The sequence below is a fragment of the Siniperca chuatsi genome, linkage group LG20, assembly GCF_020085105.1.
Source record: "Siniperca chuatsi isolate FFG_IHB_CAS linkage group LG20, ASM2008510v1, whole genome shotgun sequence".
NCBI classification, from domain to species: Eukaryota; Metazoa; Chordata; class Actinopteri; order Centrarchiformes; family Sinipercidae; genus Siniperca; species Siniperca chuatsi.
This window is the reverse complement of record NC_058061.1, coordinates 11,127,339-11,140,703: the sequence shown is the minus strand read 5'-3', so window position 1 is coordinate 11,140,703 and position 13,365 is coordinate 11,127,339. Positions and strand designations below refer to the sequence as shown.

General features: G+C 42.9%; 1 protein-coding gene across 1 annotated transcript; it reads right to left on the bottom strand.

Annotated features, from left to right (window-relative positions):
- Positions 1-1,217: 1,217 nt before the first annotated feature.
- On the bottom strand, positions 1,218-13,165 carry med1 (mediator complex subunit 1). The gene is made up of 16 exons (XM_044178596.1): positions 12,697-13,165; positions 11,257-11,363; positions 10,186-10,264; positions 9,861-9,915; positions 9,381-9,513; positions 9,189-9,217; positions 8,933-9,004; positions 8,421-8,495; positions 7,734-7,897; positions 7,457-7,568; positions 7,107-7,231; positions 6,869-6,996; positions 6,394-6,595; positions 6,180-6,275; positions 5,907-6,012; positions 1,218-5,817 (listed from the first exon to the last, which is right to left on the bottom strand). Exons 1-16 carry the CDS (start codon positions 12,815-12,817, stop codon positions 1,944-1,946), a joined length of 5,478 nt encoding a protein of 1,825 aa, XP_044034531.1. The 5' UTR covers positions 12,818-13,165; the 3' UTR covers positions 1,218-1,943.
- Between the last annotated feature and the right edge of the window lie 200 nt (positions 13,166-13,365).

Genomic DNA, 13,365 nt, shown 5'->3' with positions numbered 1-13,365 from the left:
AGATTATTACTTTAACTTTAGCTTAATGTGGAAAATAGATCTTCCTACATGCAGTGGTGGAATGAAACTACATTTACTTTAGTGCTGTACATAAGTACAAACTCAAAGTATTTTTACTTTACTTGAGTATTTCCATTTTATGCAACTTTATACTTCTACTCCACTACATCTCAGAGTCAAATATTGTACTTTCTACTCCACTACATTTGTCTGACAGCTTTAGTTACTAGTTACTTTTAAGATATTTTTTCACACCCTTCCTGTCCAGTGAAAACCATGTATCTCCAAATTTGGTGCCTTTGAACTTGAATTTTTCTGATAAACTGAAGGATTAAGCGTTCCTTCCTTCTTAAAATAAATAAACTATTTAAAAAAACAACAACCTTGGATTAGTTGGAAAATTAATTGTCACAAAGATATGTGGTTCTCGCAGGACAGCAACGCTAGAAACATATGATGATCTTACAGAATATGATGCATTGCTGTAGATTAAACTACCCAACAGTATATAAAGTAGTTACAATTGGCTCAACCTTAAACATCTACAGCAGTAAAATGCAACATGCACATTAATGCAACAGTAATATGAATCCAGAAACAACATATATTGTAGTAAAATACTGACAGGGACCATTTTACTGCATAATGAGTGCTTTTACTATCGATACAGTACATTCTGCTGATAATACTTACACATATTTACTTCAGTAAGGATTTGAATGCAGGACTATTATTTCCCCAGTTTTTTCAGTGTGATTAGTACTTTTACTTAAAGGTCCAGTGTATTTAGTGGTATCTAGCGGTGAAATTGTAGTTTACAACCATTTGAATACCGCTCGCATCACCCGCCCCTTCCAAGCCTTTAAGAGAAACTACGGTGGCCGCGAAAAATGTAAATGGCCCTAGAGCCAATATTGGGTTTGTCAGTTCTGGGCTACTGTAGAAACATGTTGGTGCAACATGACGACCTCTGTGGAAGGGGACCTGGTCCCTCTGTATTCTAAGGTAACGAAAACACAACGATTCTTATTTTCAGTTGATTATACACTAATTAAAACATAATTATAAATATTCCATTTCTGCCAATAGCTCCTCCTATGTTACACACTGGACCTTTAAGTAAAGGATCTGAATATTTCTTCCACCACTGACTACAAGAGGTGCACTACTACTGTTCTTTCTACTAATCTAAAAACTCAGAAATGTAGCAGTGAAAATTTTCCAGAAGTGAAATGTTTATTTCAAGCTTCCACAAACTTCTACAGTTAAAAAATTATCAGCATGTCACTTTTTCTCCATTACCATAACCATCATCAGTTGCAGTCCTCTTTACCAACACTACTTTACACATCAACAGTTTAAAATGTATCAAAATCTAAAAAGTCACACTTGTATCTGAAAAACAAGGCAACTGAACACTGTACCCTTCTTGCTTTACATTACTTTGTTTTTTTAACAGATGTCATAATTATTTTGACAACATACAATATAGTGGCAATCCGGTATGTTTTTAACGACATATGAACAGCAGCAGATGTATTAAATGTGAAAGGAAAATGAAATAACATTAAAGACCAGTAAAGACCTTCTGACATCACAGGAAAGACAAAAATAATGTCAATTTCTCTGAAAATATATTGTATAAAGCCATTTCCTTAATGACGCTTAAGGAAGTTGGTATTCTGGGGTGAATTTGGATGACAATGAACCACTTTCATATAAAACTGGCATCCCAATCCCTGGATATTATACGCTGGTACTCAAACAGTAAAATATGAAATTAAAATACATGTTTAACAGGACAATGATCACTCAGAGTGCCACAATATTCTTGCATCCAGTTCCAATTTGTGGCTCGAGTTAAATAAATAGAAGTTTAATTTGTATGTTAAAAGGCATGTGTTAAAAACATATGAGAAAATAAAGAGGATTTCTAAATAAAATTAAAGGTTGCCAGTGAGGGCTGAGTCCATTAGGTCATCATCTTCATTTCTCATATACATTGGACTGGGCCGGGATGGACGCTCTGAACCCAGCATGGACAAAGATGAATCTGAAGCTGAGATGGGTGACCGGGACCAACTGTCTGCTTTTATGGGATGTGAGGACGGCCCCATGGACATAGAGGACTTCTTTTTCTCTTTGTCCCTGTCCCGTTCCCTGTCCCTCTCCCGTTCCCTCTCTTTCTGCTTCTTCTTCTCCTTTTTGTGTTTCTTGTGCTTCTCCCCTGAGCTGAGGGGAATGGAGCTCATGTAGTCCTGAGGGGGAAGCGGGCGAATGGTCTGGTCATCATCTGAGCTGGGGCTGTTCTGATGGGACTTTTCGGCCACTGAGCTGCTGCCTGACTCGCTCTCACTGTCGTGGTTGAGTGGGGTGTATCCTGGCGAGCGGCTGTGGCTCGGGGAGGAGCGGTCATGCTTGGGAGTAGAGCCACTGAAAAGTGGGGAAGCTTTAAGGCTAGAAATTTGGGGACGCATAGAGTCACCAGATCCTTCCCCTGCCTTCTGAAGGGTCACTTTGGCCTTGATGCTTGGTGAGCCACCATCAGGTTTACTAATGATAATTTTGGCCAGACCAGTCGCACTTGCCCCTCCTGTTTTGGGGTCCATCAGCTTTTTATCCCCACTGTTCCCCCCTGAAACAGACACTTTTGCTTTTGCCTCTTTATCAGACTTTTCCCGCTTATAGTCCCCACTTTGGGAGGACGAGGCATGCTTGGAAGGACCCATGTTTGAAGATCCACTGCTGGGAACATTTCCAGAACCACCACCACCGGGAGCAGATCCCGAACTAGTTCCCCCTACTGGTGGCCCTACCTCACAACCATCCTCCCCCACTCCTCCTCCACCTACACTCTTCAGTTTGTCTATGACTGCCGTAAGAGAGGGTTTCTTGTTTCGACTGGGAGACTTTCCTTTGGCATTGGGGTTATTTGCATTGTTCTGACCACCCCCACTACCTCCACCTCCTCCCCCACCACCACCGCCTCCACTTCCACTTCCTCCTCCTGCCCCCCCTCCACTTCCACCTCCACCATACTGAGACTGGCAGCCTCCTGAGAAGGTCATGGAACCAGAGGACAAGGAGGAGCTGGAGGATGATGAGGAAGATGTGGTACCAGAGGAGGAGCTCCCACCCATTGGTTTCTGGGAGCTCATGCCTCCACCAGAAGAAGAAGACTTGGACCCTCCAGAGCTGCCACCTCCTGAGCCCATTGGCGATTTAGCCTTGGAAGAAGGAGGTGTTCCTGGAACCTGGGACTGCTGCATTTTCATAGGGGAGGACAATTTGTCACCAGAGCTACTGGAGCGGGAGTGAGAAGGGGAGATATTGGGCTTTATGTTGGGATTCATAAGAGACCCAGGAGGCTTCCCCCCCTGAGGCTTAATTTTATTACCACTTCCAATTCCACCCCCACTACCTCCAGGGCCTGACATCCCATGTTTGGTGATTGGGGAGGATCCTGGTTTGCCAACACCCATTCCTTGGGAGGAGCCTTTAGACTGGGATGTCCCACCTCCCCCCCCCATTCCTGCACTCCCTGGCTTGGAGCTGTTGCCTTGTGTCGTGGAGCTTTCCTTGGACTTGATCTTCCCAGAGGAAGATGAGTGAGAATGATGGCTTTTGCTGCTGCTTGTTCCCCCTGCTCCTCCTGTGTTGCTTGTGGCTGAGCTGCTGGAGGTGTATCCACTATGGGATGACGTTTTCCCCCCAGTTATGGTCCCTTTGGCGATCTGAATAGTGATTTTGGGAATAGGAGGTGTGGCACCACCGGGAGGAGTTTGTGAGCGTCCTGAACTACCAGGAGACTTCGAGCCTCCTCCACTTATGCTTCCTCCAGAGCCTGAGCCACCACTAGGAGGTGTGTATGGTCGCACCCCTGAGCTGTGAGAGGGGGACTTCCCATCAGGGTCCAGCTTTTTGCGTTTGGGAGGCTTTTCTTTAGACTTTCCCTCACTGGATGGGGTCCTGCTACGTTTGACCTGTTTGCCCTCAGTTGAACTGCTCCCCATCCCCATCCCAGAACTGCTCCCTCCGCTACCCCCATTCTCATCCTTCGGCCGCATGAGTCCCTGTTGCTGTTTAACTTTGGGTTCTGCACTTTTAAAGTCACCACATGCCGCTCCGAGGCCCATTATGAGGGGGCTCTGGGACTCTCCACCATGTGTGTCTCCCAGATCAGGAGCTTGCCCCAGAAGCGGTTTACCACCACCACTGTTTCCTCCAAAAACTATCCCCATATCAAAAGGGTCCTTCAGTGAGGGCTCTGGGGTGCTCTGCCCATGTGGAGTGGGATTCTGAGGTGTTCCTGACGGGGTATTCTGCTGGCTACTTCCCCCAAAACCCTTGACCAGGTCCATGTCTCCATCGGCACTTGGAGAGCTGTCATCAAAGTAGTTCTGGGAGAAGCCATGGCCTGAGGTCAGGAGGTCAGGGTTGAAGTCAGCAGCATCAGGGAAGAAGTTGGTGGAAGAAGAATCGCTGGTGGGAGTGGCGGCAGTTGCAGCAGCCTCAGCAATCAGGTCAGCAGCATCAGTAAAAGGATTCTCATTGCTGTTGGTATTGAAAATGTCTGCCGAGTCAAACACTGCACTGCCCTGACCTGAGCTGGAGGAGTCACGGATGGGTGTACCTAGGGGGCCTCCATCCTCCCCACCACTGCCCATGGGGTGCTGACCATGGCTCCCACAGCTGCCTTTTCCTGTCTGCTCGGGCAAATCTGACAAAATTTCTGTGATATCAGGTCCGATGCTATCAGAGCTAGAGAGACGGACCATACGAGGCGGCACAGTACCTGGTGGTTGCTGTTGCTGAGACTGGACATGAGACTGTGAATAAGGCATGCTGGGGCCAGAGGGCGGTGTTCCACATTGGCTAGGTGCTGGAGTGATGCTATGGGGTGTGTCTAGGCCATCACCAGTCAGGTTAACATCAAAGATAGAATTTTGAGATGCATCCACATCCATAGAGAGGAGCTCACGGTGGAAGTCATCTTCATGTGTAACTGGATGGTGCTGGTGGTGCTGCGGCATGGAAGATGCTTGTTGTGATTTCATGCCTAAACCACTACCTGCAGCAGTTCCGGGCAACATACTACCCTTGTCTGTCCCCCGTGGGCGCTTCTTCTTCCCTTTTGAGGTACCTCCAGGGCAGGTTCCACCCATGCCATCTGTCCGCGGGGAGCCAGATGAAGAATTCTGCCTCTCTAATGGACTAGAACCATACAGTGCTGCAAAATCTTGTGTGGGGTTGTCTTTCAACAAGTTCATCAACATAGGATGATTCTTGGTGTTGCTGGCAGGGGAGGATGTTGGGGGTGGGGTTTGGTGAGGCGGTGGTGCATTCTGGGAGCTGGGACTAGAACCCACACTTCCAGTTATCTGTAATAGACTTGTCAGTATGGGATTCTGGGTGACTTTGTTATAGTCATCCAAATGGCCTTGCCCAGGCTGTTGTTGCTGATGTTGTTGCTGCAACTGTTGCTGGCAAGCCACCCCTCCTTGGGTTGGGCACTCTGCTCCTTGGCCTTGCCTCTCTGTTCGGGAAATCCCAAACAGAGAAGTAATTGGGCCTGTAAAATTAGGTCCCCCAGTGGGTCCTCCTCCAGTAGGTGTGTTGCCCCCTGTGAGCCCAGGCAGTCCCATAGGGTTAGTTCCATCTGTTACCATGTTGTAGGTGGGACTACCGGACGGTGGCAGGTTATTCTTCACCATGATCTCCACTGTCTGTGCAATTAGTGAGAGGGCTGGAGTGTCTGCCTGGATGGTCTCTGCTTTCCTCCGAATGGCCCGCATGGTTACAGGGATGGACATGCATCTACGAGGGAGAAAAAACAATTACCTTAAAAAACATACTGTCCATATTTCTGCATTCAGGAGGAATTAAAGGTAAATTAACAATCTCACCTCTGGACCACTTTGGTGATAAATTCATCAGTGCAGATCAGAGCATCTGACAGTCCTTTATATAGCTTGCAGGATACCTGTCTGGAGTCAATCACCTCCATTACCACTAGAGGAAGGAGGTCAGATAGGACAGAGGAATCAGATAAGCAAAAGACTGATATTGCAACTGATTCCACAATGTATACATTGTGGTAACACTATCACTTAAGGACAATGCTTAAGTAATATCAACATATGCTGGATTACTGAGACTTTGTAAAAGTGAGTGCTCACCACAGACTAATGACTCATTGACTGGATGCTGGAAAGAGACGCTGAAACTCGAGTCAGTAAGAGGACATACCTCAAACTGCAGCAGGCCTGCACTGTCTGAGGGAACAACAGCAAAGATGCTGCACTTGTCAAATGTAATTTTAATCAGACACAAAAAAACAGAGTGCATGTTGTTGAATGACCAAATACAGTAAATCAGAAGCCAGAAACATACCTTCTTTGATGGAAGTTTGTTTCACACAGCTGCCAATCAAGGTGTTATAGGCTGCCTGGTGTCGGATGATATCCAACAAGAGTGGCACTTGTGCAGGGTGGCGGAAGGGGATCTTGGACACCAGTGCTCCTTGAAGAGAACGACCGTCTTGCACTGGGGCATCACCATTCACAAAGTAACAGTGCTGCTGATCTGGCAACACCTGTGGAAGCATAAAGACAGCGGTGTGAGTGAAGTAGAGATGTTGTCAATCAGAATATGTCAAACAAAAAGGCAGAAAGAAAGGCTGACTCACAATAACCCAAAAATAGAGTAGGCTTATATTCCAATAGATGATCAAAATTACAAGCAACCAAAAATATATTATATGTAATAATGAAACCATAAAGCACAGGCAGGATGTAGAAAGAAACAAAGGTAAGAAGAGAGACTCAACACATTAATGTGTGTGAAAGTACTGTGTGCATCTGCTCACAGAGTAGAAGTGCATGTTGTGTGAGGGCTGCGGCGTGGAGCTGCCCTCCTCCAGGTGCTGGCGCTGGCTCTGAACAATTAACTGGTAGAGAGGTGAGAGGCTAGGGGAGCTCTCAAACACTGGGATCGCTGTGAAAAAACGGAGAAGTGTTGAAGTCCAAATTATCAAACAAAACAAGCACTGTCCTTTAAGTACATATTTATGACTTAAGAATACAGTGTTCATGAAATAAACTCACAAGTAGCATTGCCCATCCTCTGAATAAAGGACAGTGAGAAAGGCATGGGGCGGTTCATCTTGAGGAAAAAACAAGCTGGCAGGTCCACACAGTTGGAGTTGGTAACAGCAGAAAAGGAAGGTGTGCTGAAATACACCAAAAATAAAGTAATCAGCTGTCTCTCGCTCTTCTCTACAAGTTCTGCATTCGGACACTAAAATAACCCTCAGATGCTTGCCTCATTGTGTCAAAGAGTGGTGCATTTATGCATGTTTGAAAAAAATAAAAATTCATGCCGATAGTTCTTACAAAGATTGAGACTTTTCTCTGCAGGATTTTATAAGTTCCCTGAAAAAGGTATACTTTCTTACCCCTTGTTGTCCACTGGGTGGGATCCAGTGATGAGTGGAGCGATTGGGAGCTTGTAGATGGCAGAGGTTCCCTCGATTGTCACAGAAACACTGACACCCAGAGAGCGTGGAACTGCAAAGATTATCCAAGTGTCCACACAGGGAGACAAGTGACAGAGGTCACGCAAGGATAGTTACAGCCCTTTAGCAAATCATATGGCAACTGGCAGGTGTAAATCCCCATCCTTATCCTTCTTATGTACATTTATGAATTCATCCATTTCCTCTGAGCACTTACCATTGCTGTCTGTTAAGTTGAGCTGGGTGCCTGTTCCCTCCTCAAATATGTCATAAGGGGACACGTAACACTGAAGAGAAACAAGATGGCCACCACTCCTGGCTGTCAGCAAGCCCACACTGCCATGAAGAATAGTCTCCACTGTATTAGCATTGGTTGCTAACCTAGAAAACACACATCAATCAAAAATTATTGCATTACAAAAAGAGATGCTAAAATGAATTTATAAATACTAGTTAGTACATGTATATTTCACCAGGTGCACTGATTTATTACATTCTGTTAATATTTAACCCTCCAAAATCAACAATTGCACCCTTGCTACCTTTAACATTCTGAATAGGTCTCCCTCTGCTGCATGACTCTCTGAAAGATCACATAAATAATTACACTCTTACATATTTTTCATACACCTAGTAAAACTATTAACCAGGAGATGACATGCCTCTGTCGCTACAGGTGCTCCTGTCACCACCAGTCAGTCTATCTGGCCTTACAACATGTAACACAGCTCCACACTGATTGAATCTTGTGGCTATTATCATTTAAAAAATCCTTCGATATGTACTGTTAGCTTCATTGCCCCATAGCATGATATCACAACCCCCCAGCATTTGCTAAACATTAGTAGCCCAAAGATACTAAGGATGATGTACAAGGTAACAAAAGGAGATTTTGTGAACTTACCTAAACATGTGCATCATCTTGGTGAGATCAAGCTCCAAAGACTGCAGTGCTATATACATCTTGGTTTTCAGCTTACTGGAACACAGAAATGAAGTAAGATTAATTAGATAAAACTGAAAACAATAACAATCATAAAGACATGTGGCATCTGTGCTTTATAAAACAACTGTCTTTCAATTGGGGCTTCTGGGATTCACTTTTTTTTGTTTGCCCTTTCTCCGCCCATGCCCATTCCAAGCAGTTAAATGAATTTTTAGCCTTATACTAAAGTACAAATGAAAACTATTACTTTTCAGAAAATATACTGTATTCAGTTAATCAGATGTCTGGGAGAACTATACAGCAATAATAGACTGTTAGTTTGGGTTCAGGACACAAAAGTAACAGAGAGAAATTATTGATTTTTTCTTTCTGGAAGAGATCAGTGTAACACCATCATCTGTGAAAAAAACAAAACAATTATCTAACATTTTTAGGTTGGCTTCAACCGGACATCCTTATAGCCTACTTACTTGTCCCCAGGGAGCTTGTATAGGTCGACCAGTCCCTTCAGATGTTTGGAAAACTCTTCAAAGTTCTTCTCCCTGATGTGAAGCAGGAGAAGAGATGGTTTAGACAGCTTCCAGATAAATAAAAGTATTCCTCACAGGTGCCTGCATCAATCCACATAACAGAAATAAGAAACCCTACACTACAGATTGTGTTCATTTATTATTTATTGTGCTTATCATATGGGAGTCTACAGTGAAGTGTGTGGTTTCTGCTCACCTTAGATGCTGAATCAGCTCAGGACAACTCTGTGCATGAATGGAATTAATTAAAGGAATGAAAGCAAGTTAGCTTCTCTTGAAGAACCATTTGAAGAAATTCTAAAGTATAGAATTCATGATAAACAATGACCAACTGGACTCTTATTTGACTTCGCTTTATGGAGACATATGGAAGTTACAGTAAACTGACCGTAGGGTTTTCTCCCTGATGAGCCACTTTGACGTCCACTAGCTGGCCACTGGTGTCCAGTTGCACCTCCACATAAAACATGTCTGATGTGATGTAACACTCTGTCCCTGAAGGGCTGAGGTGAGAGCCCAGCCTGTTCAGACAAGACAAAAAAAGAAGAAAATGACAGAAGAGAGTAACCCGTTTCACTTTAGTCAATATAAAAAAGGTTTTAGTATATTGAACAAGCAAAGAATTATCCTTTCTGACTGAGTCCACAATGGATAATTACAAGAAAAACATTACAAATAACAACCCGCAATTTTTTATGAGTAACCCACTCAGTCATTCAGGACCTCAATATGGTGTGCGTTTTATTCCCATTTTCAGCTGAATTTATCATCTTTCATCCGCCATCAGCTTCTTATTTCCTGTACTTAGGGTTATCTTCTTAATCATGTGAGAGGGTGAGAAAACATGAGCAAAAGGGAAACAACTCACATGTTTTGCCGTGCGATGGATTCCAGACGATCTGTCATGGAGGGCAGAGATGAGACTGAAAAAGAAGGCAGAGAAGAACAGAAAATTTTAAAATCATATAATGAGACTATGTGGCCCAATGTTCCTACTGTCTACGAACGCAACATGCCTGCATGCATGAACTTCAAAGCAAAAGTCAGGTGAAGAGTGTTGTATTCAGTTAATGGTGAAATAAAAATAAATACAGCTATGTTTCAACTGTCTAATGATGAAAAGTAACACATTCTAACGCGAACTCTTGCCCTGCTCTCCCTTGCGTTTCTGTCCTTTGAGTTGTCAGTCTCACCTTTCAGCGCTCTCTGCAGGGTCTCCAAGCATGTGAGCAGGAGCTGGTGACCCGCGGCATTCATCACACCACGTTTCTCCTGGGACACAGCATGAAGAAAAACAGAGGAATAAAATAATAGTTGGGTAAAGATAAAAGTGCTTTATCAACAAGATTTAATGTTCAGGTTTGTTTTTCACTGGCTTAGTCACCGCAATAGGTCAGACATTTAAATGTCACAAGTATAGTTCCACTGAACCAGCAGGAAAGTGGTTAAAGAAAAAACTTGTTTATGCAATTAAGTGATTAATTGCTATAAATGTATATTGAACAAGTTGGTAGAAATTCTCTCTTGCGGGGAACTTCAATGTGATCTGATGAGGGATTGTCAAACAGACTTTTCCAAGAGGAAAAGGCTGGCACTACTGGGTCATTATGGATACTATGTGTGTGTTCATGGCATTTTTCAAGGTCTTTAAAAATTGATAGTCAAATGTAATTACTCACTTGAAAAGGTACAGAACTGATTCCGTATTTTCAGTGCAGGAAAGTTTTGAGACCTACCTGTAGTACCTTCCGTCATGTTCCCCATTAAAAATCAAAGATTAAATCGGCCCCCATTTATTTTAATGACGGCGGAAAGTGCATTCCTATCCCATCACGAATTGATCCTGTACCTTTCGTCTTGTTCAGAGTTCAATCTGACTGAACTTTGACATGAGAGAAAATAACTCTCGCTAATGTTCGAGTGAGAATGTGTGGGAGTGACCTCTTGTTCATCAAGCATTGATTGTTGCTTTTTCATGATGAAAAAATGCAAGAAGCAAGCTATCTTCAAACCTGCTGACGTGTTTTTTCCTGCCCTGCCTGCTGTTTGTCAGTTCAGGCCTGACCATAGTATCTGAGGGGCATCCTGTCTGTCAGGTTTGTCAAAGCACAACCAGGAGGAGTGACACCTAATCACCAGGCCCACATCTACTGGTTCCAGACCTTCAGGCAATCTTCAATATTAAAACCTGTCACAGTTTTAAAGAGGTGCTTTTTGAATTCAAACAGATTATTTTCTCTCAGAGAAAGATGTCTCCATCTCACCATGGCCTGACGCACAACCTTGCAGGTTTCCTGCCATGGCCGTGAAGCATTGTGTTTGGCATGGAGCCTCTCCAGCAAAACAGCCATGCGGCTCTGCCTCTCCGTCTCTAAAAAAAGAAAAAGTAATATACATTGATAACATGATTAACTGAGTGAAAGCCATTCTTCATCCATATGACTTTTTTTCTCCCAATATTGAAAACAGAAACAAACAAGTATAAAGCCAGTAACCAACAGTCTCATAGCATATGTTCTTCATAATATATGTATATGAAGAAGTTTGTTTTGTTTTTGTTGGTACATTCAGCTGTAGACAAAATACATTCAGTTACCAGTTTATTGGTTACACCACAAACTACATCCTCCAAAATGATCAAGTTGAATCAACATCTCTCTAAAATCAATTAGAAAAAAAAACTGAATAGTAAAACATTCATGAAGGTAGGATTTATTGCAGGATTTTTGTATTAGACTGCATTAGTTTTTGCTATGTGTACTTAATAAACTGACTAAAAAAATTGGTTTCTAGCTTGTATATTTTTATTTATGATAACAGAATTTGGTCACAATAATAATTAAGATCATCAGGTCAAACTGAGAGCAGGAATCCCTGTCATATTCAGTGAATCCGAACTACACATTGTAAAATATGGCTAGATATGATCAGCAATAAATCATGACAGATTACTCCACATTTGTAATGTATGAGGGCAAAACCAAAACAAATGCACCAACGAGTTCCCCACAAATAGTACAGATAACAATAACATCTCTGGACAGTTTCTGTAAATTATGATTAGTTGGGGCATCAATGGGACTTGCCATGATTACAAGACGTAAATCCATCAAGTCACATGACGTGACACATGTGACTGTGTCAGTCGGATCAAAAAGACAAATGGTGTCAAACAGAGGCTAATGTTTTGTTATCATAACGGGCTACTATAGTGTTAATTTACAGCTTGTTAGTTCATATTGGGTAGATGGGCCGAATTGCATTTCTTCTTCAATACTACCAGCTAGTCAAAATAAGGCAAACTTGTGTGGTGCCAATAAATTACTTACAGAGATCTCTGTGTAACTTAAATTAGTCCCTAACGTTAGTGTTTCTATAAAGTTGATGTTAGCGAGTTGCTAACGTTAGCTATTTGCTCACTACCGGAAGCTATAGCTAACTAGCTGCTACTTTACACAACACCCTGCCCAGTGCCATCAACATGCGTTTCACCAGTGAACGTTATTAAACTTTACCAAAAGAAATGAAAATTCACCCAATTAACATGTAAAAAAAAAACACACATAAAGAGCAATCGTTAACGTTACATAGTCGGCTAAGTTAAGTGAGCTGTTAGCCTGAGTCGCCTTGTCCAGCAAGCCAGGTCATTATAATCACATAAATCAGTAAGCCAAACTAAATTAAAGCACGGGTCACGTTCTTACCTGTAACCTCTTCGGGTTTGATCCGATCTCCATGAGCCTGATTCCCTCCTTGCTGAACCGAGAGAGACAGTTCTCTCGCAGGACTACTGCTCTGCATAGAAACACCAGGCCCCGCCGCCATTGTCCCCCGCTTGCAGTTTCAGTTTCCCCGCTTCGGTTTCCTCGCTTCACCCATCTGGGCTTCCGTACTGAATCATACGCGTAAGGAGCGGGTGAGTGGCAAACTCTTTTTTCTTTGGTGACTTGTTTCCACTTCACACTTTAGTCAAGCTCACATGTAGGTGACTTTAGCTTCAGAATGTGTTTTGTAGACTTATTTAGCTATGTAACTAATTTAGCCGGAAACGCCTAGTAGGCCAATTTGCAGTGTTTCTACAGTTATTTCTGATTATTTATCAACATAATTCAAGGAGAAACATGCCTTTCTTTGCCTTTATCACTTCTAACACAAAACTCAATTCCCTTGACTTGACTGCTTAAAATAGAAGACAATGTCTGATGAAGACTCCAGGTGGCGTACGATCGCCGCAAGTAAATGATTCATGATCTGCCAAGAGCAACTAACAGCCAAAATCCAAAGGAAGGTTGAAATATTCATGTTAATCGACTTCAGAATCAGACTGATGCAGAGTCCGAACATGATGATTGTTATTTTTCCTACAATGTGTA

Excerpts from the sequence above, each read along its gene's own strand:
- med1 (XM_044178596.1), bottom strand. The coding sequence starts at position 12,817 with ATGGCGGCGGGGCCTGGTGTTTCTATGCAGAGCAGTAGTCCTGCGAGA. Across the intron at positions 7,898-8,420 it reads AAGATGATGCACATGTTTAG|GTTAGCAACCAATGCTAATA; the intron begins GTAAGTTCACAA and ends TGTGTTTTCTAG. Across the intron at positions 5,818-5,906 it reads ATCACCAAAGTGGTCCAGAG|ATGCATGTCCATCCCTGTAA; the intron begins GTGAGATTGTTA and ends TCTCCCTCGTAG.